Source organism: Scyliorhinus canicula, chromosome 2, assembly GCF_902713615.1.
Source record: "Scyliorhinus canicula chromosome 2, sScyCan1.1, whole genome shotgun sequence".
Taxonomy (NCBI): Eukaryota; Metazoa; Chordata; class Chondrichthyes; order Carcharhiniformes; family Scyliorhinidae; genus Scyliorhinus; species Scyliorhinus canicula.
The window spans coordinates 128,446,740-128,468,565 of record NC_052147.1 but is presented as its reverse complement, the minus strand read 5'-3'; the positions used below and the strand labels follow the sequence as shown (position 1 = coordinate 128,468,565).

The 21,826-nt window shown below is 49.3% G+C and overlaps 1 protein-coding gene across 1 annotated transcript in view; it reads left to right on the top strand.

The window, feature by feature from the left end:
- The window catches only part of cps1 (carbamoyl-phosphate synthase 1, mitochondrial), a 170,171-nt gene that overhangs the window by 23,059 nt on the left and 125,286 nt on the right, over positions 1–21,826 (top strand). The window contains exons 3-9 of the mRNA XM_038786419.1: positions 931–1,075; positions 11,209–11,298; positions 14,364–14,420; positions 14,512–14,604; positions 17,746–17,835; positions 18,708–18,836; positions 19,704–19,810. Coding sequence (XP_038642347.1) covers positions 931–1,075; positions 11,209–11,298; positions 14,364–14,420; positions 14,512–14,604; positions 17,746–17,835; positions 18,708–18,836; positions 19,704–19,810 — 711 coding nt within the window. The remainder of the gene's footprint in view (positions 1–930; positions 1,076–11,208; positions 11,299–14,363; positions 14,421–14,511; positions 14,605–17,745; positions 17,836–18,707; positions 18,837–19,703; positions 19,811–21,826) is intronic.

Sequence of the window (21,826 nt, the reverse complement as noted above, 5' to 3'; positions counted from 1 at the left end):
AGTGCTAACCACTGTGTGACCATGCCACATCATCAATGAATATTTCTACTTCTGGCCTAATATTGGAGGGGAAATAATTAATGAAGCAGTTGAAGGTGATTCAGCCAAGGACATTACCCTGAGGAACTCTCACAGTGATGTTATGGAACGGAGGTGATTGGACTCTGAGAACTACAACTATCTTCCTTTATGCTAGGTATGGTAAGAAGTCTTCCAACACCAGGTTAAAGTCCAACAGCTTTATTTCAAACACGAGCTTTCGGAGCACTGCTCCTTCCTCAGGTGATGCTTTATGCTAGGTATGACTTCATCCAGTGGAGAATTTCCCCCGATTCCCTACGATATCTTTGATTTGGGCTCTGGTTGTGCTGAGTGCCTCCAATTGTATCGCTCTGGCTCTAAGCTCTTCCTGTAGCTGGAATCCAGTGATTGTGCCTCCTCCCAGCCAGTAAGGGAAGTTGTTGTCAAGTAAACTCTCAGTTTGCACAGCAAGCTACTTCAGAACCCGTACAGTTGTGATTAGAAGCTCCCAAGATGGATGCAGGCACATGCCCTCTGTCATTGTAGAACAAGTTGGCACATTCCTCAAAATGGCAAGCCAATGATTCGTGGTATTCTTGCAAAACATTGGTGAGTGCCACGTGATATACCAGCACTACAGGTCTGCTAATTTCCTCATTTTCTGACCCTGTCTGTGCTGCACCCAAGGCTGAATTAGCCTGCAGTCTGGTCGTGTCTTTATTTTAATAAGGTGCACGCTGATTCTTCCATCACCCACAAGCAGATCTTTCAGCTCATTACTGCATGTCTGTGAATTGAGTACTGCCTACAAACAGTACACATTGCATTGTAAGAATTACAAAGAGCAAAGGTACTTGCAAAGTTTTCTTCTGTTGATATTTTTGATTATAACATTTTTATTTTTTTTAGCTACCCTGAGACCTTGACAGACCCAAGCTATAGAGGACAGATCCTGGCTCTCACATCCCCCATGGCAGGAAACTATGGGGTGCCAGACACAAAGAAATTGGATGAATTGGGATTAATGAAATATGTAGAGTCTGAATTTATCCAGGTAATACTTGTTACCCATGAAGGTGTACTTTGTAAGTGGGCAAGTTTATTGATCTCTTGATGAAGCATTATTCACCCTAATTTGTTGGAATGTATGATCAAATTTGTTTATTTGCTGTTACGGGGAAAATCTGTTACATAAAATGATGATTGACATTGTATCCAAAGTGTGATAATGGCGGAGTTAGAGAAACACTACTTACTGGATTCAGTGTGTGGGAAATTCCATTCTGAAGTCGAAGTTATGTGGTGGGAATGAAAGACATGGGGCGGGATCAGCCGTCCCGCTGCACCCGTTTTCTGGTCCCCCCCCCCCCCCTTCACCTTTTTCCTATGTCGAGACTTGGTGCAGCTTGTGGTATCGGCACCTGATGTGAGTCAAATTGTGATTGGGGACCAAGAAGGTGAAAGCAGCGTCTACTCGCATCAAGAGCTGTGGATTTAAGTCGAGCGTGCCAAGTGCACACCACTTAGGTACAGGCATAAAAGTGAACCTTCCATATTCTAACTTGTGGAGATCTTAATTTGGAGGGGGAGCTTAATTCCAGCGAGGTGGGCTTTTAATGAGAATGAATGAGATGCTAATGCTGCAAAAGAATTAATCGACATTGTTCATCAGAAAACCCAACCTGCCTTAATCCGCCTTCAACCTGCTTTAGTCCGCCTTCAACCTTCCTTAATCTGCCTTCAATCTGCCTTAATCCGCCTTCAATCTGCCTTAATCCGCCTTCAACCTGCCTTAATCCGCCTTCAATCTGCTTTAGTCCGCCTTCAACCTGCCTTAGTCTGCCTTCAACCTGCCTTAGTCTGCCTTCAACCTGCCTTAGTCTGCCTTCAACCTGCCTTAGTCTGCCTTCAACCTGCCTTAGTCTGCCTTAGTCTGCCTTCAACCTGCCTTAGTCTGCCTTCAACCTGCCTTAATCTGCCTTCAACCTGCCTTAATCTGCCTTCAACCTGCCTTAATCTGCCTTCAACCTGCCTTAATCTGCCTTCAACCTGCCTTAATCTGCCTTCAACCTGCCTTAGTCCGCCTTCAACCTGCCTTAATCTGCCTTCAACCTGCCTTAATCTGCCTTCAACCTGCCTTAATCTGCCTTCAACCTGCCTTAATCTGCCTTCAACCTGCCTTAATCCGCCTTCAACGTGCCTTAATCTGCCTTCAACCCACATTCAACCTGCCTTCAACCTGTCTTCACCCCGCATTTAACCCGCCTTCAATCAAGTCCTGGGACAGGAGTCGGGATTCTCCCATCCCGCGGCAGAACATTTTACGACGGTGTGAACGGGCCACTGCCGGGAGTAATTCTGGCCCCTACAGGGGGCCAGCACGGCACTGGAGCGGTTCATGCCGCTCCAGCTGCCGATCCTGGCGCTGACAGTGCGCTGACAGTGCGCGGTGGCCTCCTGCAACGCGCCGGCCCTGACGCAACATGGCACAGGACTACAGGGGCCAGCGCATAGGCCCGCCGTTCAGTGGGCCCCGATCGCGGGCCAGGCCGCATCGGAGGGCCCCCTACCCAAAAGGCTGCTACCCGACCCTTGCACGCAGAGTTCCTGCCAGCTGCGAGCTGGTGTGGATGGCGCCGGCGGGACTCTGCCGTTTCCGCGCAGCCGCTTGCCCCATCAAGGCCAGAGAATCGGCGGCCGATTCCGGGCCAAGAATCGGCGGACCGGCCGTGTAGAGCGGCCCGCGGCCGGTGCCGTGCCAAATACGCTAGCGCCAATGGAGCCAATTCTCCGCTCTGTGGAGAATCGCATGCCGGCATCGGGGCGGCATGGCCCGGTTGCGGGATTCTCCGGCCCAGCCCCGGGCTGAGAGAATCCCACCCAGGATTCCTAAAGCTCATCCTGATGTTGGGAAACTGATATTTGGCTTCAAGCCAAATTAAGTTTCCCCCATCCACCACACTGGCAGAAACGGCAGATAGAACATAGAACAGTACAGCACAGAACAGGCCCTTCGGCCCTCAATGTTGTGCCGAGCAATGATCACCCCACTCAAAGCCACGTATCCACCCTATACCCGTAACCCAACCCCCCCCCCCCCCCCCCCCCCCCCCCCCGGTATAGTTTGATCCGGGTCCTTGCAGTCCATGGCACAAAGTCCAATGATCCTTGTTTGTTCAAGAAATACATTTGGATAAGCCGTAAGATTGGGGGCGCGATTCTCCGATTGCGGGACAGAGTGTCCGCGCCGTCGTGAACGCCGTCATGTTTCATGACAGCGCAAAAAGGGCGCGGGCACTAGCGATTCTGGGGCCAGCACAGCGCTGGAGCTGTTCACGCCGCACGGCCTCACTTCCTGGCGTGCACTGGGGGCTGCATCAACTCGCGCATGAGCAGTTGGGCCGTGCCAACCTGTAAATGTGCGGGGGACTTCTTCAACGCGCCGGCCCGATGCAACATGCCGTGCGGCTTCAGGGGCCAGCCGCGTAATAAAATAGGGCCGGGGCTGGAGAGGCCAGCCTGCCGATCGGTGGGCCCCGATCACGGGCCAGACCCCATTGGAGGCCCTCCCTGGTGAAAGAGTGCCTCTCCACTCCCCACAGGCCACCCCCTGACCCTGCGCGCAGAGTTCTTGCCGGCTGCGAGCAGGTGTGAACGGCCCCGGCGGGACTCTGCCGTTTCCCGCGCGGCCGCTCGACCCATCAAGGCCGGAGAATCGGCGGCCCGACCGTGGACAGCGGCCCGTGACTGGCGCCGGACCAAACGCACTGCCGCAAATGGCGTCGATTCTCCGCTCCCCGGAGAATCGCCTGCTGACGTCGGACCAGCGCTGCGGGAAAAAATGGAGTGAACGGCGATTCTCCCATACAGCGCGGCATGGGAGAATCCGGCCAGGAAGTCATAATAGTAGCTACGACCACCTGTAACCAGGCTCGGGAACTCCAGCCTGATCCACAAGCCACTCTAAGGACCAGGAAACACACTTGGGCTCAGCTGATGTTAGACTTTGTGGCAGGCACTTTCCAAACAATTGTGCTCTATCACACTTCCAACCTTCTGTATGCAGATGTGCTACGGTACAGAACCAGTCAAGGATCCTAGACTGTGATTCAGAGTTTTACCAACAGTGTGAGTTTATTCCATTTCTGGCTGAGGTAGGCTTGGAATCTACCTTCTTACCCTGTCCCTGAGTGTGGACAGCAATAGGAATCCTCCTCTCACAAAAAAATGGACAAGGAAACTGCTCAGGCCGCGTCAACAGCACATAATGATCCAAGGGTCCTCCTGTCTTTGGGCAGAGCATACATGACAGAACTGTTTCCTGGACAAGGTTTGGACCAGGAAAATTAGGAAAAACAGTGACAATCAGAGGGAGAAGGTTAGCCCAAACTTGGATTGCATTTATCAGCTCCATCTGCATGTCATTGGGTGTAAAATGGCAGAGTGTAGCAGCAAGCCGGACAAAAGGCGAGGAAGCCGCCAGTCCATAGGCAGCTATTCCCAACGTATCACTCGGCTCATAGCCCAAAAGAAGCTGAAGGGGCAGGTTTCCGTTAGCAATATCAGTCTTAAAAGATTGTGGAGCTATTTCTAAAGGTTTTCCTGGTGCAAGAAATAAAAAATAGACCCCCCCCCCCCCCCCCCCCCCCCCCCCATATCCAACCCCGGCACACGTCACAGAACAAACAACCCCCACAGAAGCCCCCCTTGCAAAAACACCCCCTGCCAGGAGCAATGCTCAGGCAGTAACCCTCTCCCAGCCTTGCATACCCACGCCCTGGGAGACCTGCCATGATTCAAGCCACGCCTACGTGAATGGGCAATCATAATGGGGTGGCTGTGGGGGGGGGGGGGGGGGGGGGGGGGGGTGTAGTCAGGCGTAAAGACCTAATAATGAGATTTAAATGTATCTCAGGATTCTCATTGCATCATGACATGGTATAGGGGCTGGTTTAGCACAGTGGGCTAAACAGCTGACTTGTAATGCAGAACCAGGCCAGCAGCGCGGGTTCAATTCCTGTACCGGCCTCCCCGAACAGGCACCGGAATGTGGCGACTAGGGGGGCTTTTCACAGTAACTTCATTGAAGCCTACTTGTGACAAAAAGCGATTATTATTAGATGGGAGAGTAGGCGGGAGTAGGCGGGGACAATCGCAACAGGAAATCGAGATTTTCTGCTCCTGCCGGCGCATCCATCCATCCCCCCTACAACCCCCCCCCCCCCCCCCCCCCCCCCCCCCCAACAGGAATGGAAGATCCTCCAATTGAGCCTAATAGATCAAACTTTTAAGTGACAAGTTATTTGCACTATAGAATTGTACCAGAGATCCTCAAAAAAGTTTTCAGCATTAGTTAACCCACCTTTTACAGTGCAGGATTTCTCAATGGGCCATAACGGCCGACCTGTCGGGCAGTGTATCTGAGGGGTACCCAGAGATGCACTGTGACCCCGCTCAACTCCATCTTCACCTGGACATTCACGGGTAAGCATTGCATGGAATTTGCCCAGGAAGTTCAAAATTCCTTTGAACACTTTACCTGCACTCGGAACCATCCAAAACATCCATTTAAATTGGAAACTTCAGATGGCCCTGAAAGGGTTACACGAATAGTTCCCCAGAAAAATGAGTTATGATCCCCATAGAGAATGATAACTTTTAAGGGGAAATATGAGCTTCCAGTTGATAGCTAAAAGTATAACACAAGATTTCACGTTTTAAGATGTTTATTGTAACAAACAAGGGCAGAACTTTGAACATAACCAAAAGAACCACTAACAGGTATACGTTACACAATTCTTTAGTAGACATTCCGTGCTTCCAGATTCAGATTTACATATGAAAATTTCCTTTCCCAGCATGGAAACGTTTAAGTCTAGAACTGTCTTTCATGCTGTGGGTTTTCCTGGAAACCTCTACGTATAGCTTGAGCTAGGCAATGTGTCCAGGCTCATTGTAACTCCCCAAGAATGAGCTCTTTCCAAACAAAAGGTGAGCTCCCATCTGTATTTTGGCAAGGTGAACCATGGAGATATTAGACCATTAGCTGTTCTTTCTCTCCCTGAACCTGACTGACTAACCTGCATGTGATATTCAATTATATTTTAGGAAAGTCCAATAACACAATGGGCAAAATGTTCAGGCCCTTGCCACCGGCATGATCTTTCAGTCCCATCGATGGCAACTCCCCCCACAGCACATTCCCTAGTGGCAGAGGGTGGGCATGTGCAAAACCCCATTGACGTTGGCGGGACTGGAAGATCTTGCTGCCAGGCAATGGCAGGCTACCTCTGCCATCAGAAAATACATCCGGGGGGTGGAGGGAAATCTCTCCAAATGACTTCCTTGGTATCCTTCTTCAGTCAAAACCCATCTCCATGGCAATGGCAATCACACAGGCCTTTAATTCAGATGGAAATGCTGATTGGCTATTCTTCAGACTCTAACTAGCTTTTAACTTGAAAGTAAATGGGCATTTAAAAAAAAAAAATTTTTATTGAGATTTTTGAAAAATGTATAACAACAGAATAATAATAATAACAATAATAAACACCCCCGGCACCCATAACAACGCATATAACGAACCCCCCCCACCCCCCCCCCAAACCCAATAAACAACAAAATAAATTAACAATAAATTAAATTAACATAAACAATGCCCCCCTGAAAACCGCTCCCCCTCCCCCCCCAGGTTGCTGCTGCTGCTGACCTAGTTCCCTATCTTTGAGCCAGAAAGTCGAGGAAAGGCTGCCACCGCCTAAAGAACCCTTGTACTGACCCCCTCAGGGCGAATTTGACCTTCTCCAGCTGTATGAATCCCGCCATGTCATTGATCCAGGCCTCCACGCTTGGGGGTCTCGCATCTTTCCATTGCAACAAGATCCTCCGCCGGACTACTAGGGACGCAAAGGCCAAAACACCGGCCTCTTTCGCCTCCTGCACTCCCGGCTCCACCCCAACCCCAAATATCGCGAGTCCCCATCCTGGCTTGACTCTGGACCCTACCACCCTCGACACCGTCCTTGCCACCCCCTGCCAGAATTCCCCCAGTGCCGGGCATGCCCAAAACATATGGGCATGGTTCGCTGGGCTCCCCGAACACCTAATGCACCTGTCCTCACCCCCAAAAAACCTGCTCATCCTCGTCCCGGACATATGAGCCCTGTGCAGTACCTTGAACTGGATGAGGCTAAGCCTCGCACACGAAGAGGAGGAGTTCATCCTCTCCAGGGCGTCCACCCATGTCCCCTCCTCAATCTGCTCCCCCAGCTCCACTTCCCACTTAGCCTTCAGCTCCTCTACCGATGCCTCCTCCACCTCCTGCATCACCTGGTAGATGTCAGACACCTTCCCATCCCTGACCCACACCCCCGAAAGCACCCTATCCCTTACCCCCCGCGGGGGCAGCGAAGGGAACCCCTCCACCTGCCGCCTAGCAAACGCCTTGACCTGAAGGTACCTGAACATATTCCCCGGGGGGAGCTCAAACTTCTCCTCCAGTTCACCCAGGCTCGCAAACCTCCCGTTAATGAACAGGTCTCCCAACTTCCTTATGCCCGCCCTGTGCCACCCCAGGAACCCGCCATCAATGTTCCCTGGGACAAACCGGTGGTTCCCCCGCAGCGGGGCCTCCACCGAGCCCCCCACTTCCCCCTGTGTCGCCTCCACTGCCCCCAAATCTTGAGGGTAGCCGCCACCACCAGGCTCATAGTGTACCTCGTTGGAGGGAGCGGTAACGGCGCCGTTACCAGTGTCTTCAGGCTCGTGCCTCCACAGGACACCATCTCCATCCGTTTCCATGCTACCCCCTGCCCCTCCATTACCCACTTGCGTACCATCGAGACATTAGCCGCCCATTAGTACCCAGAGAGGTTGGGCAGCGCCAGCCCCCCTCTATCCCTGCCCCGCTCCAAAAAGACCCTCCTCACCCTCGGAGTCCCGTGCGCCCAAACAAATCCGTGATGCTGCTATTCACCCTCCTAAAAAAGGCCCTCGGAATGAAAATGGGGAGGCACTGAAACAAAAACAAAAACCTCGGGAGCACTGCCATTTTAACGGACTGTACTCTACCCACCAACGACAGCAGCAGCATGTCCCACCTTTTAAACTCCTCCTCCATCTGCTCCACCAACCTAGTAAAATTAAGCTTATGCAAGGTCCCCCAACTCCTAGCCACCTGAACCCCCAGGTACCTAAAACTCCTCCCTGCCCTTTTTAGCGGGAGCCTACCAATCCCCTCCTCCTGATCTCCCGGGTGTACAACAAACAGCTCACTCTTGCCCAGGTTCAACTTATAGCCCGAGAAACTCCCAAACTCAGCAAGAATCTCCATCACCTCCGGCATTCCCCCCACCGGGTCTGCTACATACAGCAACAAGTCATCTGCATAAAGCTACACCCGGTGCTCCTCCCCACCCCGCACCAGACCCCTCCACCTCCCCGACTCCCTGAGCGCCATGGCCAGAGGCTCAATTGCCAATGCAAAAAGCAAGGGGGACAGGGGGCATCCCTGCCTCGTCCCACGGTAGAGCCTGAAGTACTCGGACCTCCTCCCATTTGTCGCTACACTCGCCATCGGGGCCTCGTACAGCAACCTCACCCATTTAATAAACCCCTCCCCAAACCCGAACCTCTCCAACACCTCCCACAAGTACCCCCACTCAACCCTGTCAAAGGCCTTCTCCGCATCCAATGCCACCACAATCTCCGCCTCTCCTTCTACCACTGGCATCATTATCACATTTAGCAGCCTTCGCACGTTAGTGTTCAGCTGCCCCCCCTTCACAAAACCCGTCTGATCTTCATGTATCACCCCTGGCACACAGTCCTCTATTCTAGTGGCCAAGATCTTCGCCAGCAACTTGGCGTCCACATTCAGCAGTGAAATTGGCCTGTATGATCCACACTGCAAGGGTCCTTATCACGCTTCAGGATCAGGGAAATCAGCGCCTGTGACATCGTCGGGGGCAAAACTCCCCCCTCCCATGCCTCGTTAAAGTTCCGAACCAACAGGTCCGCGTATTTTTTATAAAATTCAACCAGGAACCCATCCGGTCCCGGTGCCTTCCCCGACTGCATGTGGCCAATCCCTCTAACCAGCTCCTCCAACTCGATCGGCGCCTCCAGTCCCTTCACCTGCTCCTCCTGCACCCTTGGAAATCACAGCCTGTTCAAAAAGCTCTCCATTCCCCCCCCCCCCCCCCCCCCCCACCACCGGTGGCTCCGACCGGTACAATTCCCTGTAGGAGTTCCTAAAGACCCCATTGACCTCTGCCCCCTGCCGCACCACATTCCCACCCCTATCCTTCACTCCACCAATCTCCCTAGCCGCGTCCCGCTTGCGAAGCTGATGTGCCAGCATCCTGCTCGCCTTCTCTCCATATTCATAGACCGCTCCCTGTGCCTTCCTCCACTGTGTCTCCACCTTTCTGGTGGTCAATAAATCAAACTTAGCCTGCAGGCTACGCCGCTCCCCCAGCAATCCCTCCTCCGGGGCCTCCGCTTACCTCCTATCCACACTCCCCCACCAGTCTCTCCCTCTCCCCCCTCTCCCTATGGGCTCGGATGGAGATCAGCTCCCTCCTAATCACTGCCTAATCACCCGGACCTCCCCAGTATCATTGGCCTCGAGGTACCTCTCAATACATCCCCGGACCCTCCTACACACCTCCTCATCAGCCAACAGCCCCACGTCCAGACGCCAGAGCGGGCGCTGGTCCCGCACCTCCCCCATCTCCAGATCCACCCAATGCGGACCATGGTCCGAAATTGCTATAGTCGAATATTCGGCATCCTCCACCCTCGGGACCAGCCCCCTACTCAGGACAAAAAAAATCAATGCGGGAATAAACCCTGTGCACGTGGGAGAAAAAAGAGTACTCCCGAGCCCTCGGCCTCCCAAACCTCCAGGGATCCACTCCTCCCATCTGGTCCATAAACCCCCTCAACACCTTGGCCGCCGCCGGCCTCCTGCCTGTCCTTGAACTAGAACGATCCAGTGGGGGATCCAGCACCGTATTGAAGTCCCCCCCCCATGATCAGGCCCCCTGCCTCCAGGTCAGGAATGCGGCCCAACATACGCCTCATGAAACCAGCATCATCCCAATTTGGGGCATACACATTTACCAACACCACCCTCTCCCCCCTGCAGCTTACCGCTCACCATCACATATCTGCCGCCACTATCAGCCACCACCTCAGACGCCTCAAATGCCACCCTCTTCCCCACCAGGATCGCCACCCCCCGGTTCTTCGCGTCGAGCCCTGAATGGAAAACATGCTCCACCCACCCCTTCCTCAGACGAACCTGGTCCGCCACCTTCAGGTGAGTCTCCTGGAGCATGGCCACGTCCGCCTTCAGCCCCTTCAAATAAGAAAACACCCGGGCCCGCTTCACCGGCCCATTCAACCCCCGCACGTTCCACGTGATCAGCCGGATCAGGGGGCACCCCTCCCCCGTCGACTAGCCATAGCCCATCAACTGCTTGCCCCTGGCCAGCACCCCCCACTCGGCCCGTTTCCCACGGCGATAGAACCTCACCGCGACCCCCCCCGACCCGCACCAGCTCCTCCCTGGCCAATCCAGCAGCAACCCTCCTACATTACCCTGTGAAGGGTTGAAACTGAGCTAAAGTGCATTGGTAGACAGGCGCTGTGAAGCCTGTACCCTGCACTGATTAGCTGCAGCTTCTGGTTAATGAGAGAAGCAGGAAAGGAGCATATAACATTTACATGTTGGAAAAGAGAACCATGCAGAGATGCTTCGTTTCCTGACTGGACATAAAGAGTGAAAAGTGAACAGTGGCAACAATGAACTCTCCTTCCCCTTTCTTCTACCCCTTCCATGCACAGGAAGTTATTGGCCCTCTCTTTATCTGTCCAAGGCTGAAGCATTTGGCAGTTCCTTGCTCTCTGTCTATACGTGCTGCCGTTGTTATATCTCCAGTAACAAATGGCCAGTTTCTGGCTGGAGAAATGAGAAATTTTGTACCAACCCTAGGAGTATTTGATGGCACAGTTTGAAGACATTTTACTCCAGACAGCAGGATTGGGGGAGGCGGGTGCTGTGATTGCTTATTCCGGGTACCTGAAGTGGAAAGCAATCGGTGATAAACTTAAGAATTAATTTTAAGTTGCAACGGACACATGAGCACTGCGTGCAATAATCTCTTGCTCTGTTACTTCTAGGTTTCTGGATTACTAGTGCAGGATTACAGCCACGAGTATAGTCACTGGAACTCGGTTAAATCACTGGGCGAGTGGTTAAATGAAGAAAAGGTAAATTGCGATTGTCTATTAAGTACAGATTTAAGGTGCCTTAACCATGGCCTTTTTCCAGTTTGTGAATGTTGGAGTGAGGTCCCTCACGTTGGCTAGAGATTTCACATCTGGTCCTATTTATGCCCCTGCCAGAGGTGCAGATGCTCTGTAAGAGTATAGTCCAGGACCTGGGGGTGCTGAGACTAATTGTAGCAGCATTGTCATTGCCCAGCTGGTTTGGGCAGAATGCAGATTAGACCTGGGGCAAAGGATCTTTATTCTTCAATTACATTTTGCATTTATCTCTGAGCTATCTGAGGATCTTGGGAAAAAACTGTCAACAAATGTCCAAATATTCTTTGGAAGTGGTACAATATGGCTTTAACGCTGAACATCTTCCCTGGTTGGTGAATCAGTAACTGGAAGCAAAAACTTAACAACAGAGTGAAGGAAGCAGAGAATTGTTTTTAGTCAGTGTGTTGTTGGAGCAGAGAGTTGCTGGCACGTCTTAAGTGTGTATTGGAAGTCCCCACGTTCCTATAGTGCTGAGTTCCATGGGCCTACAGGCCAACGCAGAATCATAGAATGGTTACAGCACAGGAGACCATTCAGCCCATCGATTCCATGCTCTTCCTGCAAGAGCAACTCAACTAGCCCCACTTACACACCCCCCCCCCAACTCTTTACCAATAACCCTGAATAAATCTTTAGATTCTTGTCCAATTTATTTTAGAAAGCTACAGTTAAATCTGCTGCCACCACACTCTCGGGCAGTGCATTCTGGATACAAACCACTTGCGCTGTTTAAAAACAAAAAATTTTTCATGCCACCTTCGATACTTTGTGCTCTACTTCTTGCCCCTTTCGCCAAAGGGAACAGTGTCTCTCTATTTAGTCTGCCTAGATCCACCATGATTTTCAATACTGCTGTCAAATCTCCCCTGAACCTTCTCTTCTCCAAGGAAAACTGTCCAGTTTCTCCACGTACCTGGATTCCGTCATTCCCAGGATAAGTCCTGTAAATCCTACCTGCACCCCTTTCTAAAGTCTAAGCATGCTCTTGAATTGAACACAATATTCCAGTTGAGCCCAATCTAATGTTTCATATATTTTGATCATAACTTCCTTGTCTTTGTACTCTGTGGTTCGATTTACACTGCATCCATTTGAACTCATTTGCCCTGCCACCAAGTGATTTGTGCACATATCCTTGATCTGTCCGTTCCTCCAGCTCCTGCAGAATATACTCTTTTTATCTTACATTGACTCTCCTTGTTCTTCCTCCCAAAATGAATCACTTCACATATTACATTTCATCTGCTACTTGTTCCCCCCTTCCCATTCCACTAGCTCGTCTATGTCCTCCTAAAGTTTATCACCATCCTCCCCGCAGTTTGCAATATTTCCAAGTTTTGTGTAATTTGTAATGCACACCCAAATCTCATTAAGGCTATTAATATAGATCAAGAAAGGTACTGGTCATTGTACTGATCCCTGGGGAACACCACCTCATCTAGTGTGGAAAAGTACTGTTTATCACAACTATGCTTCCTGTCACGTAACTAATGTTATATCCATGCTGCCATTGTTCTTTTTATTCCATGGGCCTCATCTTTGCTGACACATTTACTGTGTGGCATTTCATTGAAAGCCTTTTGGAAGTCCATACACATCACATTAAGCACTCATCAGCTCTCTCTGTTATTTCATCAAATACTCAATCAAGTTTGCCTTTAACAAATATTTCCTTAATTAGCCCGCCCTTGCCCTAATGATTATATTTTCGTCCCAAATTGTTTCTATATGATTTCCCACCATTGAGGGTAAACTGACTGGCTTGAAGTTGCTAGGTTTATCTTTACACCCTTTTCTGAACATTTGCGATTCTCCAGGCCTCTAGCATTGTGTCGTATCAAAGGAGGCTTGGAAGATTATGATCAATTTCAGCCTTTACTTCCCAGTATCCTCATGTACATCCCACTGACCCTGGCGACCTATCAAGTTTGTACAAGCATTGCACACACACAGACAGACAAAGCCACACAGTGGAGAGAATCACCTGCAACGCACAAGTCATGCATGACCACAAACAAGTGCACTGTCTCACTGAGAGACAGAAGAGCCACTTGTGCCTGGATTGTGGGCACAGCCAATGATTCTACCTTGTTCTTTGGTATAACCATTACCTGGAAGGTCTTCTGAACTTGTTGGCAGAGTTCGGTTCCTGGGAATACTGCCCATAGGCCTCAAGTAGGCTTTTGGGGATGATGAAGCTGACTGGGAGTTTTCAGACTTGCAAAGACTTGCAGTCTTTTTTTTCTTTCTTCTTTGTCCCTGTGGAATCTCGTTAATTTGCCAAAGAATGTTGCTAAAGTTAGAAATTGCCAGTATTTTATTTCCCCCCGGTGTTTGGTTCGCACGGACTCTGCTGGTTTATTTGAAATCATGCTGTTGTCCTTCAGTGAATTGACCAAGTGGTCATTGTGCTAGCCTTGATGAGCATCATTGTATTCAACTGTGGAGAGCAGTTGAGCTCACTCCTGGCCTCACTCGGTGCCAATAAACATGCCCACCAAAGTACCAAAAATACCAGAACTATGACCTGGCTGAAATGACCTGATTATGTGCCTGAGATCTTTCTAGTCTGAATAACCTTTTGACACTGTGTCCAAACCCAAAAGCCTGGAGTTTACCTGGTCTGCAGGGTCCATCTTCCTTAGGCCTGTTATCATAGAATTCCTACAGTGCAGACGGACGACATTCAGCCCATCGAGTCTGCATCAACTCTGTCTCACAGCGCTGAGGATCGGGTTCGATCCCGGCCCCGAGTCACTGTCCCTGCGGAGCTTACACATTCTCCCCGTGTCTGCGTGGGTTTTCTCCGGGTGCTCCGGTTTCCTCCCACAAGCCCCGAAAGACGTGCTTGTTAGGTGAATTGGACATTCTGAATTCCCCCTCTGCGTACCCGAGCAGGCGCCGGAGTGTGGCGACTCGGGGATTTTCACAGTAACTTCATTTCAGTGTTAATTGAAATGCCTTCTTGTGACACTAATAAAGATTATTATTATTTTGTTGTGGAACAGATTCCAGCCCTTTATGGAATAGACACCAGAATGCTCACAAAGATTGTCCGGGATAAGGTAAGCAGCATGGTGGCCATTTTGAAATTCTCACAACAAAATTGAGTTTTCCTGAAAGTCATTTTACACATTTAAACAAAATTCTTCACAGGGAACAATTCTCGGTAAAATTGAGTTTGAAGGCGATCCTGTCGAGTTTGTAGATCCCAACCTACGAAATCTGATGGCAGAGATATCAACCAAGGTAAATTTTATTTAACATTCTGTTTGTTTTTATAGATTTGTCTGGTGAACAACATGTAATTTGCTCTCAGCTACTTTCAGAGATTTGCAATTTTAAACTCCTCATTGTCATGAGGGTGATTCCAGGAGAGATTGAGATGTGGTGAATGGGGACTGCAGTGTGGTTGGGAGGATCACAGAAAAAAATACAATGCAGAAGAGGCCCTTCGGCCCATCGAGTCTGCACCAACACGTAAAAAACTCCTGACCACCTATTTAATTGCATTTGTCAGCACTTAGCCCATAGCCTTGAATGTTATGATGTGCCAAGTGCTCATCCAGGTAATTTTTAAAGGATATGGGGCAACCGGCCTCTACCACCCTCCTAGGCAGTGCCTGGGAACCTTCCTCTGGGTAAAAAAAGACAGTCACCTCCCTCTGGGTAAAAAGGTTTTCTTCACATCCTCCCCTAAACATCCTGTCCCTCACCTTGAACTTCTGTCGCTTCGTAACTGACCCTTCAGCTAAGGGGAACAGCTGCTCCCTATTCACCCTGTCCATGCGCTTCTTAATTTTTTTATACCTCGGTCACATCTCCCCTCAGTTTTCTCTGTTCCAACGAAAACAACCCATACCTATCCAACCTCTCTTCATAACTTAAATGTTCCATCCCAGAAAACATCCTGGTGAATTTTCTGTGCATCCCCACCAGTGCAATCACATCCTTCTCATAATGTGGTGACTAGAATTGCACACAGGACTCCAGCTGCGGCCTCACCAAAGTTCTATACAACTCCAACATGACCTCCTTGCTTTTGTAATCTATGCCATGATTGATAAAGGCAAATGTCCCATCTGCCGTTATCAATCTATGGACAAACACGCCAAGGTCCCTTTGTTCCTCAGGACTTCCCAATGTCATGCTGTTCATTGAATATTTCCTTGTCACATTTCTTCTTCCAAAGTGCATCACCTCACACTTTTCGGTATTAAATTTTATCTGCCTATTTGACCATCCTGTCTATATCATCCTGTAACCACCCTGCCAATCTTTATGCCATCTGCAAACTTGCTGGTCCTACCCCCCACATAGTCATTTATGTTGCTTACATAAATGGCAAATATTAGGGGACCCAGCACAGATGCCTGTGGTACACCACTGGACACTGGCTTCCAGTTACTAAAGCAGCTGTTTGTCATTACCCCCAACAAAGCCAATTTTGAATCCACCCTATCAAATGAATGGCAGATGCAGTACAATTTGAAAAAATGTGAGGTTATCCACTTTGGTAGCAAAAATGAGACGGCACACCATGATCTGACTGTGCAACGAGACCTGAGCGTTCTTGTACACCAGTCACTGATGGTAAGCATAAAGGTACAGCAGGCGGTAAAGAAGGCAAAGGGTACGTTGGCCTTCATTGCGAGAGGATTCGAGTACAGCAGCAGGAATGTCTTATTGCAATTATACAGCGCTTTGGTAAGGCCAAACTGGAATATTGTGTGCAGTTTTGGTCTCCTTATCTGAGGAAGGATGTTCTTGCTCTAGAGGGAGTGCAGCGAAGGTTTACCGGACTGATTCCTGGGATGGCGGGATTGACTTATGAGGAGAGATTTAATCGGTTTGGATTGTATTCACTGGAGTTCAGAAGGATGAGGGGGGTGATCTCATAGAAACCTATAAAATTTTAATAGGACTAGACAGGGTAGATGCAGGAAAGATGTTGGCTGGAGGCACGGTAGGACACTGGTTAGCACAGTTGCTCCAGGGTCCCAGGTTCGATTCCCAGCTTGGGTCACAGTCTGTGCAGAGTCTGCACATCCTCCCAGTGTCTGCATGGGTTTCCTCTGGGTGCTCCGATTTCCTCCCACAGTCCAAAGATGTGTAAGTTAGGTGGATTGGCCATGATAAATTACCCTTAGGTTAGGTGGGGTTACTGGTTTACAGGGATAGGGTGGAGGTGCGGGCTTAAGTGGGATGCCCGTTCCAAGAGCCAGTGCAGACTCGATGGACCAAATGGCCTCCTTCGGCACTGTAAATTCTACGATTGTATGTTGATCTTGAATGTGGGTATGACCAGAACCAGGGGTCACAGACTGAGGATGCAGGGTAGACCATTTAGGACGGAGATGAGGAGAAATGTCTTCACCCAGAGCGTGGTTGGCCTGTGGAATCCGTTACCACAGGAAGTAGTTGAGGCCAAAACATTGTATGTTTTCAAGAAGCAGTTATATATAGCACTTAGGACAAAGGGGATCAAAGGATATGGTGAGGGGGGGAAGCGGGGTTACGCTTTTGAGTTGGAAGATCAGCCATGATCATAATGTATTGCGGAACAGGCTCACAGGGCCGAATGGCCTCTTCCTGCTCCTATTTTCTATGTTTCTGAATTACCCTGTATCCCATGTGCATTTGCTTTCTTTATAAGTCTCCCATGTGGGACCTTGTCAAAGGCTTTGCTGAAATCCATGTAAGCTACAACAACTGCACAACCCACATCTACACCAAGTCACCACCTCAAAAAATTCAATCAAATTTGTTAGGCATGAGGAGGACCTAGGTAATAGATTTCTGGAAATGGAGACTGAAGTGTGGTCAGGAAATGGGGTTGCATTGTATTGGGCATGGGGAGCTCCCATTGTGGTTCCAGATTGAGAAGTTCCCCGTACACCTTGCATCTAGGCTGAAAGCTGAAATTATCATTATGGTTTTATTGTGCCAGTGTGAAATCCCTTGACAAGGGTAAGAAACCTGATTAGAATATCTGATGTTGAGGGCAGCACGGTGGCGCAGTGGGTTAGCCCTGCTGCCCTACAGCGCCGAGGTTCCAGGTTCGATCCTGGCTCTGGGTCACTGTCCGTGTGGAAATTGCACATTCTCCCCGTCTTTGCGTGGGTTTCGCCCCCACAACCCAAAGATGTGCAGGCTAGATGGATTGGCCTCGATTAATTGCCCCTTAATTGGAAAAAATGAATTGGGTACTCTAAATTTATATTTAAAAAAAGAATATCTTGGGACATTGTTGAATTTGTGCTGGAGGAGTGTGTAAAATGTATGTACATGTTGATGCAGTTCCACCTAAGAATGCTGAAATTTTACTTGTGATCATTTTGTATGAATGAAGCATTGGTACATGTGACAAAATTTGTTGTATTTCGACAGGAAGTTAAAATCTACGGCAAAGGGAATCCAATCAAAATTGTCGCAGTGGACTGTGGTATAAAGCACAACATAATCCGACTTCTTGTCAAGGTAGCTCCACCTGTCGCACCCACAACCTCAAGCAACAGCATTTTTAATTTATGATCACACTGCCGCTGCACTGCACCGGGAGCAATCTCCAATTTCAGTTACAGTGGGATTTAATGAATTTCTTTTGTTTCCATGGGAGGGGAGGTTTCATGGATGGTCATTATTGCCCCAATATTTGCCTGCAATCTATGTGGGCCATGATTCGGGGACAGTTAGTATCTGAAATGGGGGGGACTTTCCAGTCCTTCGCACTAGTGGCATCTACTGGTCCCATCAAAGGTGGTTTCCCTGCACCGTCCAAAACACTGCAGACATCGACGGGACTGGAACATCCTACGGCAGCCAATGGTGAGCTGTCTCTGCTGACAGAAAGCACGCCATCGGGGGTGATGGTGGGGAGGACAGAAAAATCCAGCCCTTTGCCTAGAATTGCAACAATATTTGTGTAAATATTAGCACAACCTAATTTCAATGATGGCCCCAAGAGTATCCCGGCATCGACTTGTATTCGCCTGGTTTCTGGAGGAGGGCCCCATACCCTTCCTGATCTTTCCTCATTTTTAAATTGTGATCCCAAATAGTAAAATGACCTGCCAGTCAACCACAGAGAACCTCATTGGCAAAAGCTGAGGTTCTGACTTACTGAGTTACCGACCTTTACACGTAGCAGAAATAACATACTCCTACCCAGGGCAATGACTTTTATCTACTTTGACTTGAAGTGTAGCTTAAGGAGAACTGTTGCGATGGGAAGCCAGGGGAAATTTCCTTCTTGATATGTATGACTGCAGATCTTTACCAATTTTCAGTAGGTTACCAAGTGAATGAAGTCCAAGGAATATAATAATAAATGGTGCTATTTTCTTTTCCAGAGAGGTGTTGAATTACATTTAGTTCCATGGGACTATGATTTTACGAACATGGAGTACGATGGACTCTTCTTATCCAATGGCCCAGGAGATCCCACATTGGCAAAACAATTAGTCGCAAATGTACACAAGGTGTGGGCTTCACCTCATTCGGTGTAAAAATTTTCTTTGCAGTTGTCAGTTGAATGTTTTATAAAGTGGTCACCTCTTTTTTTAATGTATGGGAATGTAGGCCGGGATTCTCCAATCCCACGGCCAAGTTCTGACGCTGGCATCAAAAGCGACGTGAGCCACTCCGGCGTCAACGGGCCGCCAGGCCTGGGTATGCACCCCTTCCCAGGGGGCTAGTACGGTGCTGGAGTGGTATCCGCTGCTCCGGCATGCCACGGCCGGCGCGGGTCCGCGCATGCGTGCCACGGTTGGCGCGAGTCTGTGCATGCGCGCCACGGTTGGCGCGAATCCGTGCATGCGCGCCACGGCTGGCGCAGGTCCCCGCATACGCGTGGATTCCCGTCTCTGTGCCGGCCCCCGGGTAATATGGCGGAGCCCTACAGGGGCCCGGCGCGGAGGAACATAGGCCCCTCCAAGGAAATAGCCTGCCCGCCAATCGGTAGGCCCTGATTGCGGGCCAGGCCAACGTGGGGCCTCCCGGAGTCGGTCCCCCCCCCCCCCCCCCCCCCCCCCCCCCCCCAGAACGGCCCCCACAGCCAGAACTCCGTGGTCCCACCTGATGGGACCATACGTAAACCACGCTGGCGGGACTCGGCTGAATTCGGCGGGCACTCGGCCCGTCGAGGCCCGGATGGGCGTCTGCTTTCAACGGCTCCCGACCGGCGTGGCAGCGATCTCACGAGCACCCAAGAATCGGCACCGGAGAATCGTGTGGGGTCGGAGAATCACGGCCATAGTGTTCCGAGTGTTCACTGCCTCATTTCTAGAAGAGAACATCAGGCTCTCCTTGCTCTGTAATTGATGGTTGGCTTTTATATTGTTCTTTAGGTCATTCAAAGTAATCGGCCTGAGCCAGTGTTTGGTATCTGTATGGGGAATCAGCTGACAGCATTAGCTGCTGGAGCCAATTGCTACAAACTACCAATGGGAAACAGGTACGAGAAACCATAGAAGTCATTATTAAAGATGTTATAGCAGGGCATTCAAAAAATTCAATCAACTAGGCAGAGTCAACTTGGTTTTGTGAAATGAACAGCATATTTAACCAATTTATTGGAGTTCCTTGAAGGAGTCCCACGTGCTGTGGATAAAGGGGAACCGGTGCATGCACTGTATTTAGAATTCCAGAGGTATTTGATAAGATACCATATCAAAAGTTATAGCGTAAAATGAAAGCTCACTGTATATTGGCATGGATTGAAGATTGGCTGACTAACAGGAAACAGAGTGGGCACAAATGGCTCCTCTTCTGGGTTGGCAGGATGTAACAAGTGGTGTGTCACAGGGATCAGTGCTGGAACCTCAGCTTTTTACAGTTTATGTTAATGACTTGGATGAAGTGATTGAAGGGATGATTGTTAAATTTGCTGGCGACACAAAAATAGGCAGGAAAGTAAATTGTGAAAAGGACATAAGGAAGCTACAAAGGGACACAGACAGGTTAAGTGAGTGGACAAAGGTCTGGCAAATGGATTATAATGCGGCCAAATGTCAAATTGTCAAGAAGAATAAAAAAGCTTATTATCTAAATGGTGAGAGATTGCACAGATCTGAGATGCAGAGGGATCTAGCGCATGAATCACAAAAGATATTATGCATGTACAGCAAGTAATTAGGGAAGCTAATAGAATGTTATTGTTTATTGTGAGGGGAATTGATTACAAAAGTAGGGAGATTATGCTTCAGTTGTACACGGTACTGGTGAGATCACATCTGGAGTACTGTGCACAGTACTGATCTCTTTATGTAAGGAAAGATGTAAATGCGTTAGAATCAGTTCAGAGAAGATTTTCTAGACTAATCAGGAATGCGTGGATTGTTTTATGAGACAAAATGGTTGGAGAGGTTAGGTTTGTATCCACTGGAGTTTAGAAGAGTGGGAGGCGACTGATCAAAATGTTTAAGATCCTGAGGGGTACTGACAGGGTGGATGTGGCAAGGATGTTTCTTCTTCTTGGAGCACCTGGAACTAGCGGGTCACTGGGGAAAAAAATAAGGGTTTTTTTTCTCAAGAGGGTTGTGAGTCTCTGGAACTCTTCTTCAAAAGGAAGTGGAAGCAGAGTCTTTGAATATTTTTTAAAGTAGAGCCAGATAGATTCTTGATTAACGAGGGGATGAAAGTCAGGGGTTAGGCAGCAATGTGGAGTTGTCATTACAATCAGATCATCCATGAATTTATTGAATGTCAGAGCAGGCGCAAGCGGGAGTGGCCTAATCCTGTTCCTAATGTCCGTATGTCTCCTGTGTTCTATTCTTTTTCTGCCCCTTATTCAAACCTTTGTGTATGGTTGTGATGTAGTGTCCTTTCAGTGATACTGGATTAACAACAGAGTTTTTCTCTCACCATGGCAATTTATCAAATCTGGTGAATTTTGTGCTAACGTCAGGCAAGTGACCCTGGAAGCTGATTAATCTTTATCTCAAACCAAAATGCCTCACTCACGTTTGGCTCCCTACCCAGTCTGACCTTCCTGACACCAATTCTACACCACGTCGTTCATCCTTTCTCTGTCTCTGTGGCCCATTTTAAAAGGGTATCTTGCAGTGAACACTTCTCCCACCAGTTAGACTTCAGATCTCTGCCCAATTCAAGGACTAAATACTGGCCAACCTTCCATTGGCCTTTGATATTCGTATGCCCCATTGAAACACAGCCAAGATTGTTCTGTGGGTGCTGGGGGAGAGTGGATGATGTTGGTCTCTCTCTTGTTGGTAGCAATGTCTCCCTACATGAGTTACTACCATCCTGAGAATTGGGTCGGAATCCTGTCGCCGCACAGGTGGGAGAGATAACTGCATGCCCAATGGTTTGAAAGAAGCAGGGTAAAAGTGCTTATCCCATCTTCTGGAAAGAGTTACTGGGACAAGATCAAAAGTATCGAATAAGAGGATTGTTGATCAGTTTGTTGAACGATGCTATTTCTTCGAGAGGCTGTAATTGTGCTCCTCGG